Source organism: Egretta garzetta, unplaced genomic scaffold, assembly GCF_000687185.1.
Source record: "Egretta garzetta isolate BGI_Z169 unplaced genomic scaffold, ASM68718v1 scaffold130, whole genome shotgun sequence".
Lineage (NCBI taxonomy): Eukaryota > Metazoa > Chordata > Aves > Pelecaniformes > Ardeidae > Egretta > Egretta garzetta.
The window spans coordinates 792,140-806,331 of NW_009258284.1; the positions used below are offsets into that span (position 1 = coordinate 792,140).

Genomic DNA, 14,192 nt, shown 5'->3' on the forward strand with positions numbered 1-14,192 from the left:
GGGCAGCTCCGCCTGCCTGGCAGCCTGCGAGGCGCTTGGAGGCGGCCTGTACGCTGCTGGTAAAATAAGGGCTGAATAAGGAAGAAATTCTTTACAGTGAGGGTGGTGAAACACTGGAACAGGTTGCCCAGAGAGGTGGTGGAGGCCCCATCCCTGGGAACATTCAAGGCCAGGTTGGATGGGGCTGTGAGCAACCTGATCTGGTTAGTGGTGTCCCTGCTCCTGCAGGGGGGTTGGACTGGGTGGCCTCTAGGGGTCCCTTCCAACCCAAAACATCCTAAGATTCTATGATTCTACTGATGATGAAAGAGCATTGTGGATGCAGGTGACTGCAAAACCTCCGTGGACGTTTCTGTTTCAAAATGGCTTTGTAGTGAAACATTTCACATCACCTCTGTCTTTATGGGATGAATTCTAACTCGCAAAGTAGCTCTTACCTGTAGTAGCCACGTCCTTGATATATTTAATCTTCTGGTGTTCAGCATGGGTTTTATTTTCTTAGTACTTAGAACCTTGGAGGTTAGAAATAGGTGTGAAGACTAGACCTATAGTTTGGTTAGAGCTCGTTTTATAGAACACACTGTAGTAAAACTGCCTCGAGCCAGTGTTTGGGTTGCTCCTTTGCCTATAGCGTCCAGGTAGGAGGTGGTTTGCTGAGCTCTGCACATCCTTCACAGAAGGCTTGAGTGGTGTCACAGGGGTATGTTGGACTGTGGCATACAGCTAGTACATAGCCATGATTTTTAAACAAGTGTGGACATGAGGATTCAGTTTTGTGCTATAACAGGAATTGAGCTGTCACCCATGTAAAAAGGTTAAGTGGCCTCCTTCCAGTCTTGTGCTCAAAAGAGAATAATTTCCTCTGTGTGTCTTTGGTTTTAGTAGGAATTGCTTAACCTTTGGTACTGGAATGGCCTGTTTGTATGCAAATCTTCACCACAGCGGGGTCACAAATGTAGGTTATGATTAGTAAGGGAGGAGAGCGGTCCCCAAATTAAACAAAACATACTGTGAAGTTATCAAAGCACCATGGTCTTCTAATTCCATTAGGGCAGTAGTGTGTAATAACTGGCTCTTAACTGCTTCAAGTGTCTGCAGCTGTGTGCTGCTTGTGGAAGATGCCATTTCGTGTTCTATTTCCAGCTTTTGGCATAGTCTTGCTTTCCTGCAGACAAGTAGATGCATTTAACTTCAAAACCATTTAGCTTAAGAACACTTTCTGTAGTGTCTAAGAAAGTTCATATAAGAGAAATATGGAAATGATCGGCATGTTGTTACCTGAATATGGGCTGTGGTAATTGTTGGCTTGGTTGATTTTTTTTTTTGGTTTGTTTGTTTGTTTAGCATCTTCCCGTGGTCGGCATGTTGTTACCTGAATACGGGCTGTGGTAATTGTTGGCTTGGTTGATTTCTTTGGTTTGTTTGTTTGTTTAGCATCTTCCCGTGAACACAAATTAAACTTCAAGAAGAGCAAGGAAGTGTGTTTAAGTTACGTTCAGGATGCCATGCTACAAAAGCAGTGGAAAAGGGCTGCAGAGTTTCTGACCTTCTATACTGAGTCCCTGGAGAAAGACTTTTCTACAGAATACATGGGTCCATCAGAGGTAAGCCAGTATCCCTTATCAGAGTTCTTTTGCAGTTGAAAAAATACTTGCAAGAAGAATCTATAATACTTCAGGACCAACATTTGTCTTTAACTAATTGTAGTCTCAATTTTTTTTTTTTAAATTAAATAAAAAGCATCAGAGGTTAAGACCTGAAAAGCTAGGCAACTTTTATAAGCTAAACTATTTAAAAAAAAAAACAAACAAAAAAAACCAAAAAAAACCCCCCAAAAACCCAAAGACACTGAAGCTTCCAAAACTAACTAAGCAACTATTCAGGTGCTGATGTAGAAACACAAAAACCCAAAGACACTGAAGCTTCCAAAAACTAAGCAACTATTCAGGTGCTGATGTAGAAACTCTTGGATGGCAGGCTGCAGGAAGTACACCAGACTTTGTCATTGGTAGTGCTCAAGGCAGCATGCTGACTTGCCAAAAGTCTGCCTCTGCACAGGCATGCCTCTGCTGTGAGTTTAACCAATCTTGCTGGAGCTTGAATTCTGCTCATATCTTGCTTTTAGGGATACTGAGAATCTGCAGTGCTGTCTGATGTTTTTTCCTGACAGAGTGCTCAGTGCTCCTGAAGAATTCTCTGGGCTTGCAGCCTGTTTTTTGAGGGGTTTTGTTGTTTGGTGGTTTTTTTGTTAATGTAGTCTTCTGAAATGGAAAAGCAGTAAATGTGTCTGCCCCTGCTGGTATGCCATCAGTCAGAATCTGTTTGAAATTTAGTAGCTTATTTGGGTCCTTGCCAGCTCCTCCAGTTCTTACAAAACTCCTTGCAGGTGTGGAGATAGAAGCAGGAGGGAAGGGATCAGAGCTGTTAAAAGAAATGGAGTGCTTGAATATGGCCAACCTGTTGGAATATTTGGTTACATTGTTTACGTCGACCTTGAAAACAAGTGCATGTAGATGGTAAGCTACATCTAGTTGGAAATAATCTTTATTACCAAGTTCAGAGAATGATGTATACCTTTTGTTTGAGTTGAAATGTATCAAAGGAAGCATAAGTTTTCAGTAACTTTGAAACATCCTGTTTTCAGTAACAGAAGGTAAAACATGACACGTGCAAGTTTCATGAGTTTTGCTGGAGTACTGTGTTTATACCAAGCAGTTGTGAAGCACCAGCTGAATGATTGTAAAAATCCTACTAGATGAATAAGTAGGTAACTATAGCTGTAGACACCTAATGTTCCTTTTCTATTTGCAATTCAGATGTTTTTTCTTTGCTTTTGCACTGCTTCTGTTCATGTTACAGTAGCTACAAGTTTATATACAGATAAGACTGTATATAATGGTGACTTCCCTTTTTTTTTTGTACTGAAGTTATTTTTGAATCCCTTTCTCCCCATTAATAGATAATTTGGAGAATAGGAACTGAAATTCTGTGCCATCATTCCCATAGCAGCATGAAAGAATTCAACTCTTTCATAGAACAGATGAAAACTTTAGGAGTAAAAAGGTATTTGAAGGTGAGTGTACTTAATGCAGTCTTGATGATTTTCTAAATGTTTACCTGAATGCTTACTCAAGTGTTAGTTTCTGCATTTCTCTCTTGAAGTGTATTACTGGTAATAGTGTCAAAGATAGTAGATCTGAGTTACCGATTGCATGATAATTTAACCATTATCCTATACCTAACTGTGTCTCATTTGGTCTATATATTTGATCAGATGCGTATCATCAGTCCTTAGAAGTGCCTAGATCCTTTAATTTTTTTAACTTGAAATGGTTACATTCTTTTTCATGCATGCCCCAGCAACCTCTAATTACATGCTAACACCTGCCAAGTTTTGTTTACAGTCCTTAATTTGGCTACTGTGCTCCTGACTAAACAGTTAAACTTAAATTTTGCTGTTGTTACCCACCCACTTTGAGTAGCTAATCTGTATATAAAAGTGGGCCTTACACTGTGGACCCCTGTGTCACCCAGCTGTAGTTTTTCTTTCCTGTGGTGACTTATTCAGACCTATATTGTTTGGTTTCTTTGACGGTTTCTCACTTGTGATGATGCTTCTTTCTTTCATTCTGTTGTATTTTTTCAAGGCCTTCAACGGAAGCTCTGTACAGGAGTTTACTAGAGCTAATTGAAGGTTTAGACTTTTATCCAGTGCCTAATCACCATGATAGGGTGGTAGGACATCCCTCTTTCAGGTGTTCTGCAATTGTGTAGCAAATGTAACTGAAGTGGATTTCCTCAGGTCATTTTCAGATCATCTTAAATAGGTACAGCACTTGTTAGTGACAGGCAGGCTTTTGAGACAACTGCTTTCTGCTGCCTTGATAAGTACTACTGAGTGTCCACCATGTGATGGGTGACTTTCTGCCCCACAGATTAAGAGCTTCAGCCGTTTCCCTTCCCAGGGATACATCTTTGTATGTCAGATATGCTTTTGATTAGTAATGCTTCTCCAGCATCTTCAGACAGAAAAAAATTACTGAGGTTCTTGTCTCATCTTCCTGCCCTCAGTGATCATAGAATCATAGAATGTTTTGGGTTGGAAGGGACCCCTAGTGGTCATCTAGTCCAACCCTCCTGCAGTGAGCAGGGACACTGCTAACTAACTAGATCAGGTTGCTTGCTATTCTCCCATTCTTGCATTTTTCTTCAAAATTTCATGTAAAGATACTGTTTGGATGAAAGGATCTGTGTAAAATGCTCTTTAATTAAAGTACTTTACTAACCATGTTTGCAGTATTTTATATGCATGTCAGTAACAAGTCTCTCTTCTTTCCCTGCACATCTGTGTAGAACTTCACTGTATTGCTGAGATTCTCTCTGTGATGTGAAATGCTGTGGTATGGACTGTTTGAATTACAGGTTTGTTTAGAGCATGCCTTTCATCTCCTTTGTAATGGACTGATAGATGAAGCTTACCAAAACCTGTCCCTGGCAGAAAGTTGGAGGTTTGGAGAACAAACAGCCATTCAGGATAAAGAAATGAAACTGATTCAAGCTTACAAGGGACTGTTGGACTACTACAGCTGGTCTAAGCAGAAGACCATCTTGTTAGAGCATGGTAAGTCCCAGTGTTGTTTTTGTATTGAGCTGTGAACTTCAACTTGCTTGCTCATGCAGACACACCATGGTTTGCAATGACAGCTTTTCCATGCAGGCTGCTCTTCTGCCTTTGTCTGCATATAAAGGTACCAAAGGGAAATCTGGACTTCAGAATTTGGTGGTTTGGATGGTATGTAGTTCTATATCAGCAATGATGGTGGTGCCAAAATGATGCACTGACCTGAATTTTTCTGAAGTGTCCTGAAATGCTATTCTGAAACTCTTTCTCTCCACAAATCATGTTTCTTATATCTAGCCAGCGTTATCTAAAATAATGATTCAAAGGAGTGTATTCACTTATAGCAGTAACTTAATAGGCTCATAAGTGCTTGAGGGCTGCTAGAATTGTGTTAGCAAAAACCCCCAAAACTTGTATATGAATTTCAGTTTCTTTAAAGGTTGGTCAACAAAGGTTGATGCTTGCATGTGGTGTCTAATTCTGTATATACCTGCTGGCTGTGTGTTATCAGTTACCTTGGGTCTCTACTTGTTTCTGTGGAAACTAAGTATTGAAATTGGTTTACGGACCTTGTGCTGGTAGCATCCTGTCTTGGAATACTACTTGTCATGCCCCATGAGTTGAAATTGGGTGATAATAAATTTGATTGAAGAACAGTGTAAACTTCTTGTTTCAGTAGTGAGGGAACTGAGGCCTCTTAAAAGCTGTCTGACTGGAGTCCTTGCTTAGCAAAATGTGATCATCTCTTAGGTGCACCACCTTTTCAAGACCCCTTTTGATTAGCAGAGCTAACCTTGTGGCATTCTTTTGTGTTTTGGTAGGTCAGGATGGATTTGAAGACTTGTCTGTTGAACAGGAAATGCACAGTTGCTTTCGGAAGGCAGCAGTGAACTTAAAGGAGATAATTAAAATACCCGGAGTCTGGGATCTCTTTGTGAAATGCTATGTGGATGTAAGGGCGTGTTTTACAAGTATCTTCCTTTTGAGTTTCCCTGTCTAGTTTTCATGAAGATGTCTGTCTGCAGCTTTTTTATATGTGTGTGGGTGACAACAAAGTATTTTAAAAGCAATGCATCTGTTACGTGTATCTCGCTGGTTTTGATTTAGAGCACAGTTTACTCCTCATAGAACTGCAGAGCCTGCACAGAGTACAAAAAGGACTTTATCTGTGCATTGACAAGAAAAAGAAATAGACAAACAGCTTGCATATTTTGTTTTCATGGTGCTATACAGAAATTGGAGCACAGCTGCTTTGTTTAAATTCCTGAAAGCAAGTTCTCTTTTTGGCAGAGCAGTGTATTTTTCTGGATACACTAAATGTTAAAGACACCAAACATGCAGTCCCTCTCTGTTTTGTTTTGGGTTTTTTAAAATATATGCTTAGAACTTGTAATTAAGAAATAAAGTTAATCTTAAAATCTCTTTGAAATTTACTTTTTGTAAAAGTTGATAAACTCTGACTTTTCTAAGCAGCTCTTAGGGAATTTTGCTTGGTGCTGACAGCTGCCAAATTCTCTCATTGAGTTCTCTCTTTAAAGACATGGCAGGCTCCTTCAATATCTCTTTCCAGTGAGCAAGTGCTGGTAATTCTTTGACAGTTAAATAAGTGCTAAAGGAATTTTCTCCTGTAGCAGCTTCTATGTGTGAATTTTTATTTATCGGTGGTAAGAGTAGCCAGTAAAATGAAAATATGCTAGTGTTAGTCCTATCTAATATGCTGCACTCTTAGATACAGACTGTGCTATTGGATAGTTCTGTGGCAGCCCAAAATTAGTTGTAAGAGTTTGATTGTTAATATGTGGCAAACTAATGACAGACTTAACTTCTCTTAGTTGTTGGAGTTCTATGGAGACCATAATGAAGCACGCCAAGTATTAAATGAATATGCCTACAACTCAAAGTTTCCTGCTAATCCCAATGCTCATGTTTACCTCTATCAGTTCCTGAAGAGACATGGTGAATCAAAGAAATCGCTCATATCTGCGCTGAAGGTATGTATTATAGAGTAGCTACAGTCTGTTGTCGTTCATGTTGTGTGGTGGTCTGACAATTTGGTTCAGTTGTACCAATGTTACATTATTTACCCTATTGTATTCTTTGTGGAAAGCAGAGGGTTAGAGGAAAGTCAGTGGGAGGGATGCTAATGGGTGGAGCATACAGCATCCTTTACTGTCTTTGAATTCAAGTCTTTGTTTTGCCTTTAACTGATACATCATATGACTACTTCAAGTTGGTAAGCAAGCTCAGAGAACATGTTTACACAGTTCCAGAAGTCTGTATCAGCAGTCTTGTATATAACATGAATTAATTTTTGTTAGTTTGATCTTTCCAATATTGAAGAAATCATGAGATGCTTGCTCTTTCACATACTGATCCTGTCTAGCAATTAGTTTCTCTGCTGCTTTTCAGTGAGCCGTGCATTTAAGCTAAAATGGAAGTTAATTTCTGCTGGCTGTTGGCAGACAAGGCCTTGCTGTATTAAGCTTTTGTAGAGTTGCTTTTACGTTCCTGCTTTCCTGGTCCTTACTCACTGATCTTGGTAGCTTCTTGCAAACAGTATTTTGCAATCTGTTTTGCCACTTGATGGCACTAATGTGCTTTTGTTAGGCAAATGTTTTAAAACAGCTTCATAAAGTTTAGACGTTAAAACAGTAGCATATATGTATAAAATTCCATCTTCTCAGCACTTTTTAGCAGTGGCTGTATACACTAGTCTCTTCCAAGATAGTGACGAATCAAAGAACTAGTCTGATAGGTCCAGAAACCATGGTGCAATACACAGAGCAGTAGACAGGGGAGCTAGAGTTGGCCTAGGAAGGAAATGATGGTACCTTCTAAAAAGGGGACACTGGATGTGGATTTGGGCTGCTCCTCGAGAATGTTGTATTTGTCACATGCAGTGTTTTCCAACAGCTGTCAAGGTATTTCATCCATTGTGTCAGAGTAGTGTCACAGATGTGCAAAACGGACCTAGATACTCATTCTTTATATCAAGGCGCTAAGGTACCAAATTACTTAATTTTCGTAATTAAGCCACCAAAAAGTCTGAAGCCCGTAATTCTCTTGATCAGATAGAAGTCTTCAAAAGTTTTCACATTAAAATAATGTATCTGATGTTCTTTTGGGTTTTATTTTTTCAGATCTTGCATGATATTGTTCCTTCTCATGAACTAATGATAGATTTTAATACGATGCTTCAGAAATCAAGTAAGTCTTTAAATATCTTTGTTCTTTTCCTTTATGTTAATCTGGAATCATGTTCTGAAGTTATGCTGCAGCTGCCTTTCTGCTTTTTGAAGGAGTCACGTTTGTTAAGAATAAAAAAAAAACCCCAAACCCCAAAGCTAACTTTCTGATCACAGTTGGATGTGTGAGCAGGCATTTACAAACTCTGTGAACAAATGCCTTTCTTATTTTAAAGGCTGATCAAAGTAAACTGTTGTAAGGCACAGCCAGGATCTCAAAAATAACTCTTAAAAAAAATACTTTTTTTTAGGTACCCTATTCTGAATGCCAGGGTCTCTATTCCCTTTTTGGGGTCTCAGATTGATATTTTTTTTTTTATTTCTCTTCTGGGGGAATTGAGATGGATCTATGCCTTAGTTCATTGTTACTGATCAAAGAACATAATCTGCCTCCTCTTCAAGGCAGTGAGAGTTATCTTCAAGCTGGTAGAAAAGTCTTCCAATCTGGAGACTGTTTTTCTGTACTGATCAATTGCGTTCCAAGCTGCATGTCATCTTGGATGTGATATGTTCCAGCAAGTCAGCAGACTGGTGAAATGTCCTTGAATCAAGATTGTTCTCTCCTTCTGATTTCCTGCTTTGGGGGGGGGGGGGGGGAGTGGTGTGGAACCAACCTCCTGGCTGAAACCTCCCTTTTTCTGTTCATTCATGACACATTTGCTAACTTTTTGTAGCTATTTAGGGGACTGATTTTCTTTCTTTAAGAAATTTATACTGATAAATGAACTATCACAGCAGGTAAATGTGGGAAAAGTTACAAGTGTTGTTTTAAGAACTCTGCTGCTACAGAACTGCTGATGTAAAATGTGTGGTTTATTTGTATCAGTCCCAGATTTGATTTTGGGGTTTTTTTGGTGGCATCTCAGGATTTTAAGAGTTCCAGAGGCACTGTGTTCCCTTCCCATGGGAAGAACACGTGCCCATTGGAAGCACAGATTAGTGAGCTCTGGAAATAGCGACTACTGTAAGCAGCAGACTGTGAGCAGGATGAGTGGAGGGACAGTGTCTCTGGTATGAGTTGTGCTCTTGAGCCAGGATGTTAGTATTCCTTAACTTTGTCTCTTGGAAGATGTAGAAGGCAGTGGGGGGAACCCTCAGTAACAGGGGAAGTAGCAACATTTAGGTAGGCAGGATGGAGAACTGTATTTCACTTGTTGTTTACTAATGAGTTCAGTTTGATCTAAGTAATTAAAAAATCAGCCTAATCTTTTTCCAGAGAAAAGAAAAAAACGTCGACTGGGGCTAGAAGTCATTTTTTCAGCCTTGGATTATGCTGGCTGGAAGGAAAATGTAAAAGCATGGAGCTGTTTGGCAAGACAGGTGAAACAAATTGTAATGTAAGTATCTGATACATTTGGTTTTAGCACATTGTCTCAAGCCTTCACCTTTGGGCAACTGACAAAGCAACACTGTGTAGCCTTTGCCTTCTGTGCTGGTGAAGGGAACTCTCCAGCCTACCCTGAGTTCTGTGGCAGCGCTTAGCTGCAGTGCGCTTTCATTGGGAGGAAAGAAGAAATTAATATTGAAGGGAATTCCAAATTTCTGGTATTATCATCACCTGAAAAAAAAGTTTTAAAAGTTGCTTTTTTTAACCAGGTTGTATGCTTATGCAGAAAGAGTTATTCAGATGTTTGGGTAGCATTTGCTGCTTGTCGCCAGTCTCCCTCTTTTGGGGCAGGGGGTTTGAAAATTTCCAAGTTGGGTCTTCTGCTCTGTTACTATGCGTACATTATTTGAAGCTGGTTTGAGGATTGCTGGGCTGCAACAGGGGCATGACTGGTACTGTACGGACTGGTGTGTTGTGTGATGGTGGGTAGCTGTTGCAGCCAGTGTATTCTTAAATGCTGAGCCAGTGTGCCTGGGGATTGATGTGTCCTCACCAACACTGACAAGATAAGGCCTCTGATTTCGGAAGGAGCCATCTCGGGCAATCTGCGCCCAGAAGGCCTCTAATGTCTAGACTTTATTTTACCCAACAGCCAGGGTGTTGTTGTTTTTAAGCCCTATACATTTACAGTAAATTAATTCAGTACTTAATTTGTCCCATTTTGCAGTTTTATTGCCACCTCCACCTACACAGCATCTGCTGTTAAGGTCCAGAAGGTAGTGGATTAAAGCTAGGAGTGCTGTTGCATAGCGTTACTAAAAATGGTATGGTACTCTAACTTTACCTACATTTTTATATTTGAAGACATAATTTCAGAGTATCTTGAAATATACTGGGCATCTTGATTGTTTTATGGGAATATCAGTTCTCTGTTGTAGATAGTTTCCATTTCTGAAATGCTTGGTTTAAGGTATTTATTGCATAACAGTTATTGGGATAAGTGTTTGGCATAAGGTAGTCTTTGCGTATGCAGAGTAACACAGGCTGCTTCTGAAAACAAACCAGCCCCTTCATACTACTAATTTGTTGACAAACTTGAAGAAACTTTATTACTGTTGACAAACTGGCACACAAGTCAAAGGCTCGCTTCATTTCACACCATAATCTGTGTTTTTGCCCAGTCTAAATAAGACTGCTAGAGTTTACCTCCTGCCTCACTGGTGTTGCCAGAGATCAAAAAAAAAGTTGTTTCTGTTTAGATTAGTGTTTCAGTCCGCAGTGTAAGGTCGGTGTGCCTAGGCTGGGAATCTGAGACTTGTAGCAAGCTGATGATAAAGCTTATGTCCTCCTATCATCTTTTCATCCCAATTTAAGCTTTTCTGTAACTTTTTTACCTTTTTCCAGCTCTGAGAAGCATCTTGACTGGATCAAGCAAGAGTGGAACTCCAGAAAGGACTGGTGGCCAGCCTTCCATTTTAGTCGTTACTTGGCAAAAAAGAATTGGCAGGAAAATGAAAGCCTTTCATATGAAAAAGCTCTGGTGGCTGGAATCTTACTGGGAAGGGGTAATACTAAATGTTCTTTCCTTTTCACTACATAAAACAGAAATAATGTCTAGATCTAGCCCTAATGAGTTGGTATGCAGCTGATCTACTCCCTGGAAGAAATGCAGTTTCTTTTCTTCTAGGAAAGATTGTTATCTTTGAAGCTGAACATGAGAAAAAAAGTGTTTAAATTGTTTTGATATTTGACAGTGAGGTTTATTTTGCATAACTTTTCTTATCCTGGTTTAGAGTTCTGTTTTATCTGGCCTTGTTGAGCAGTCAAAATACTGTTTATCTTGTTGTTTAATCTTCAAACCACAATTTAAAAAATGCACAATGTGCTTCTGAGTGAACCTTGTGAGGACTGCAGGGAGTTTGCTTGCTGGATGCTAGTCTAGGCAGTGTCTCCAGCAAATACTGGGTATCAGCTGGTCCTTAAGAACCATGGGGGTGTTGTAATGCAGGAAAGAGGAGGAGGTTGGATCTTGAGTGAAAAAAGTAAGAAGGTGAAGATCATAACCTCTTTAGTAGCATTCTTTGAAACGCTGCCAAAACCAAGTGGAGTATGAGGCCAAGGAGCAGCTGCTAAACTGAGAATGAGAATATGGTGTGGAGACCATGGCTCGTATACTGGTTTGGACTTCTGGTTGATAGGCAACTTGTTTGCTGTCAACATTTATATAACTTCTGGACTTCATAAAATAATTTCTTAGACCGAAAGTCTCTTTTTTGCTTTCAGTAATTTGTTATCAAGTATCTCTGAGCTTCCAGATGGCTAATAAAATTCTTCCCACCTCTAACTTTCTTTAATGAAGCTTGTGTGCTTATTGGTGTCAGTATGAGCCTCTGTTTTTCCTTATCCAACACAAGTTAATACATGAAATCAATGCTTCTTTACTCTCTTGAAATTTTACTTTTTAATCTATTTGAAAAGTAAAAACAAAAGAGGAAAATATTTTGCAAGACACAGCATACAGTTATGTACATGTGGAAAGTTTTATGGGTCAAATAAGGATAGATTATTTAATGCTGCAGTTATGTCTCTAATGTGCCTGTCTTGGATTACTTTTTTACCTTTTATTGCTGAAAACTTAGATGTTTGCATGTTATTTAAACAGTGAAAGCATTTTGTATTTGCCTGGATCGTGGTATAATTTACAATGCTTTTTCTTTTTTTTTTTCTTAGGTTGCAAGTACTTTAAATATGTATCACACCAAGGCTGCAAAGCTCAGGTGAAAAGGTTTCGGATACTGAAGAAATTTGTGAATAAGCACAATCCTGTCTACCTGAGAATATCTGGTCTTTCAGATTCCTCTGTACAACTTTGATTAGAAGGCATCCTTCAGGTTCTTGCTGTGTTTTCTTTGGTTTTTTCCCCTCTCTGTGAAACTGACTTCTGTATTGGCGCTATTCTAAAACTTGTAGTCAGACCCTATTGACTCAGTACTAGACTGTTTTATATATGTCTGTAAAAACATTTTTTGGTTTATTTTATAATAAAATGAATATAAATCAACTGATAAGGTTGAAGAATTTATTTAATATTAGTCCCATATTTCTGTGTGAAGTGCAAACAGCACTGATTTCAAATACATCTTGAAAAACATTTAATATTATGGTGTGGAACTTCTGTATCAATAGTATTGTAGAGTTGATCCTCCTAGATGCATAAATGGTGATTTAAATGACTGCTGGAATGTAGGTCAAAATCCTTTCAGGACTAGCAGTGGCATTCATAATAGGTGTAATAACCTAGGAACAGTACATGATGTAGTGTGAACATCCATTCTCAACCTGTAAAGGTTACATAGCTTGCTGCTTATAACTAATCATTTCCTGAAATATATGGAAAATGGAGAGGCATGTGTCACATTTTTTGCATTGTATATTGAGAAGAATTATAGGTTGTGAAGATCTACTGTAGCTGGTTCAAATAGATGATGTACTTCAACATATCCAAAGTCAGTTTTCCCACATGTCATGCTTACCAGTTGTGTGCCCAGTTCAGGGGTTGTTTTCACATTATTGGCAGGAGAAGAGTGAAAGATTGCCACACCTGCGTGGCTACAGAGGAAAGCTAGTGTTGCAGTGCTTTGAAAGGGCAAAGGCACGGAACTATGAAAACTTCTCTGCCTGGTGGAAGTGACTTTCTAGAATCTTTTTGCAGTCTTGCCTATGAGTTGAAATATGCACTGTTGCTGTGCTTGCAAAGCAAATGTTAATGTGTTGTCACAAACTAGCATTCCAGTTTGCTCGAAAACAACAACAAAATGGTTTCCAAATACTACTTCTGGTTTAATGACAGGTCTGTAGAACTCTTGTGGATGAACTGCTTGAACTACCTCTGGAAATGAAATAAAAGATATCTTTAATAGCATAATAGTATATGGTTAAATACAGCTGTGATTTTAAGCACTCAGCTTTTATCTGGGATTTTGGTCTGGGTTAATATGGGTCTTGTGATATGTGACTTAAGACAATGTGTCTTAAACATTAAGTGAGCTACTTGCTGTAACTGTATGTTTTATAAAAAAAAAAAGCAGCAATTATCTGTCATTCCAGACCTGTGTGTTAGTTTAGTTCTGAATCCCTAAGAATGCTGCTTCCCTGTTCTGTAATAGTCTTAGGTTTTTGTTGGAGGTCTTCAGCTGAGTTTTGACTGTTTAAAAGCTGTCCTGGGACAACCCTGGGAGGCAACCAGGCAGGGGTGTCCCTTCCCTGGGGTCCTTAATTTGTGCCCCTCTGCTCCTCTGGACTTGCAGAGATGGGACTTTGATGGGCTGGTGACTGTCCTGTAATGGGCCTGGGAGCATCCCAGCAGGGTATTATCTGGGCTTCCCCCTTCCGTTGTGTCTCTGCTCCTTTGTGGGTGCGCAGGGGAGCTTTTATCATATAACCTAACACAGAACAGTATAAAAGTTAAATGCTAGAGCTCCTGCTGCTTCTTGAGAGCTCCCATACAATTTTCCTTCTGTCCCCTTAGCTGCCTGTGGGAGATGCATGTGCCTTGCAGCAGCTGAGAAACCATCTCTTTATTGAGGAAGAAGTTTGAAACAAAGCAGCAGAGATTGGGGTGGAGGCAAGAAGAGTGTGGTAAGGAGAATGAGAGGATAAAGAGGAGCTCGATGTCTTTGAGAAAAATCTGTTAATCCATTGTGCTCACAGCTTTCTCCTGTGACTTCTGGAAGCGGGATTGCTGCCAGGGATCATGTTCTCTCTTGGTGCTAGAACTACCATGCAGCAGTCAGCAAGTTGAAGAGCAGCACAGTCCCAGCTTTCACAAAACTATCTCAAGCATTGTTCTTTCATGTCCTACAAGAAACTTGCTATTTCCTGACACCAAGGTACTTACAGCTGAGACAAATCTGCAGATCACAAGTTCTGAGTGAAATTTCCTGTGTAAGTTATTCAGTGCATACTGTGTTTTCAAGGTTGTGTGTTGTACCTTGAATAT

The 14,192-nt window shown here is 39.5% G+C and overlaps 1 protein-coding gene across 3 annotated transcripts; it reads left to right on the forward strand.

The window, feature by feature from the left end:
- The first annotated feature begins 1,401 nt into the window (after positions 1-1,401).
- On the forward strand, positions 1,402-13,983 carry TAF1A (TATA-box binding protein associated factor, RNA polymerase I subunit A). Of its 3 annotated transcripts, XR_004841703.1 has the most exons (11): positions 1,408-1,604; positions 2,960-3,073; positions 4,423-4,621; positions 5,443-5,573; positions 6,454-6,612; positions 7,762-7,828; positions 9,083-9,203; positions 10,598-10,758; positions 11,924-12,084; positions 13,722-13,831; positions 13,904-13,983. XR_004841703.1 is itself a non-coding variant. In XM_035892279.1 (10 exons), the coding sequence occupies exons 1-9, from the start codon at positions 1,506-1,508 to the stop codon at positions 12,064-12,066; spliced, it is 1,194 nt and encodes a 397-aa protein (XP_035748172.1). In that variant the 5' UTR covers positions 1,408-1,505; the 3' UTR covers positions 12,067-12,084; positions 13,722-13,969. The 3 variants fall into 3 exon arrangements, 2 of the variants coding, with proteins under 2 accessions (XP_009635440.1, XP_035748172.1); XM_035892279.1 differs by having other exon boundaries at positions 13,722-13,969; XM_009637145.2 differs by lacking the exons at positions 13,722-13,831; positions 13,904-13,983 and having other exon boundaries at positions 1,402-1,604; positions 11,924-12,300.
- Positions 13,984-14,192: the final 209 nt, after the last annotated feature.

Coding starts and splice junctions, on each gene's coding strand:
- TAF1A (XM_009637145.2), top strand. CDS start 1,506: ATGCTACAAAAGCAGTGGAAAAGGGCTGCAGAGTTTCTGACCTTCTAT. Junction 4,622..5,442: donor GACCATCTTGTTAGAGCATG/GTAAGTCCCAGT, acceptor GTGTTTTGGTAG/GTCAGGATGGATTTGAAGAC. Junction 10,759..11,923: donor TGGAATCTTACTGGGAAGGG/GTAATACTAAAT, acceptor TTTTTTTCTTAG/GTTGCAAGTACTTTAAATAT.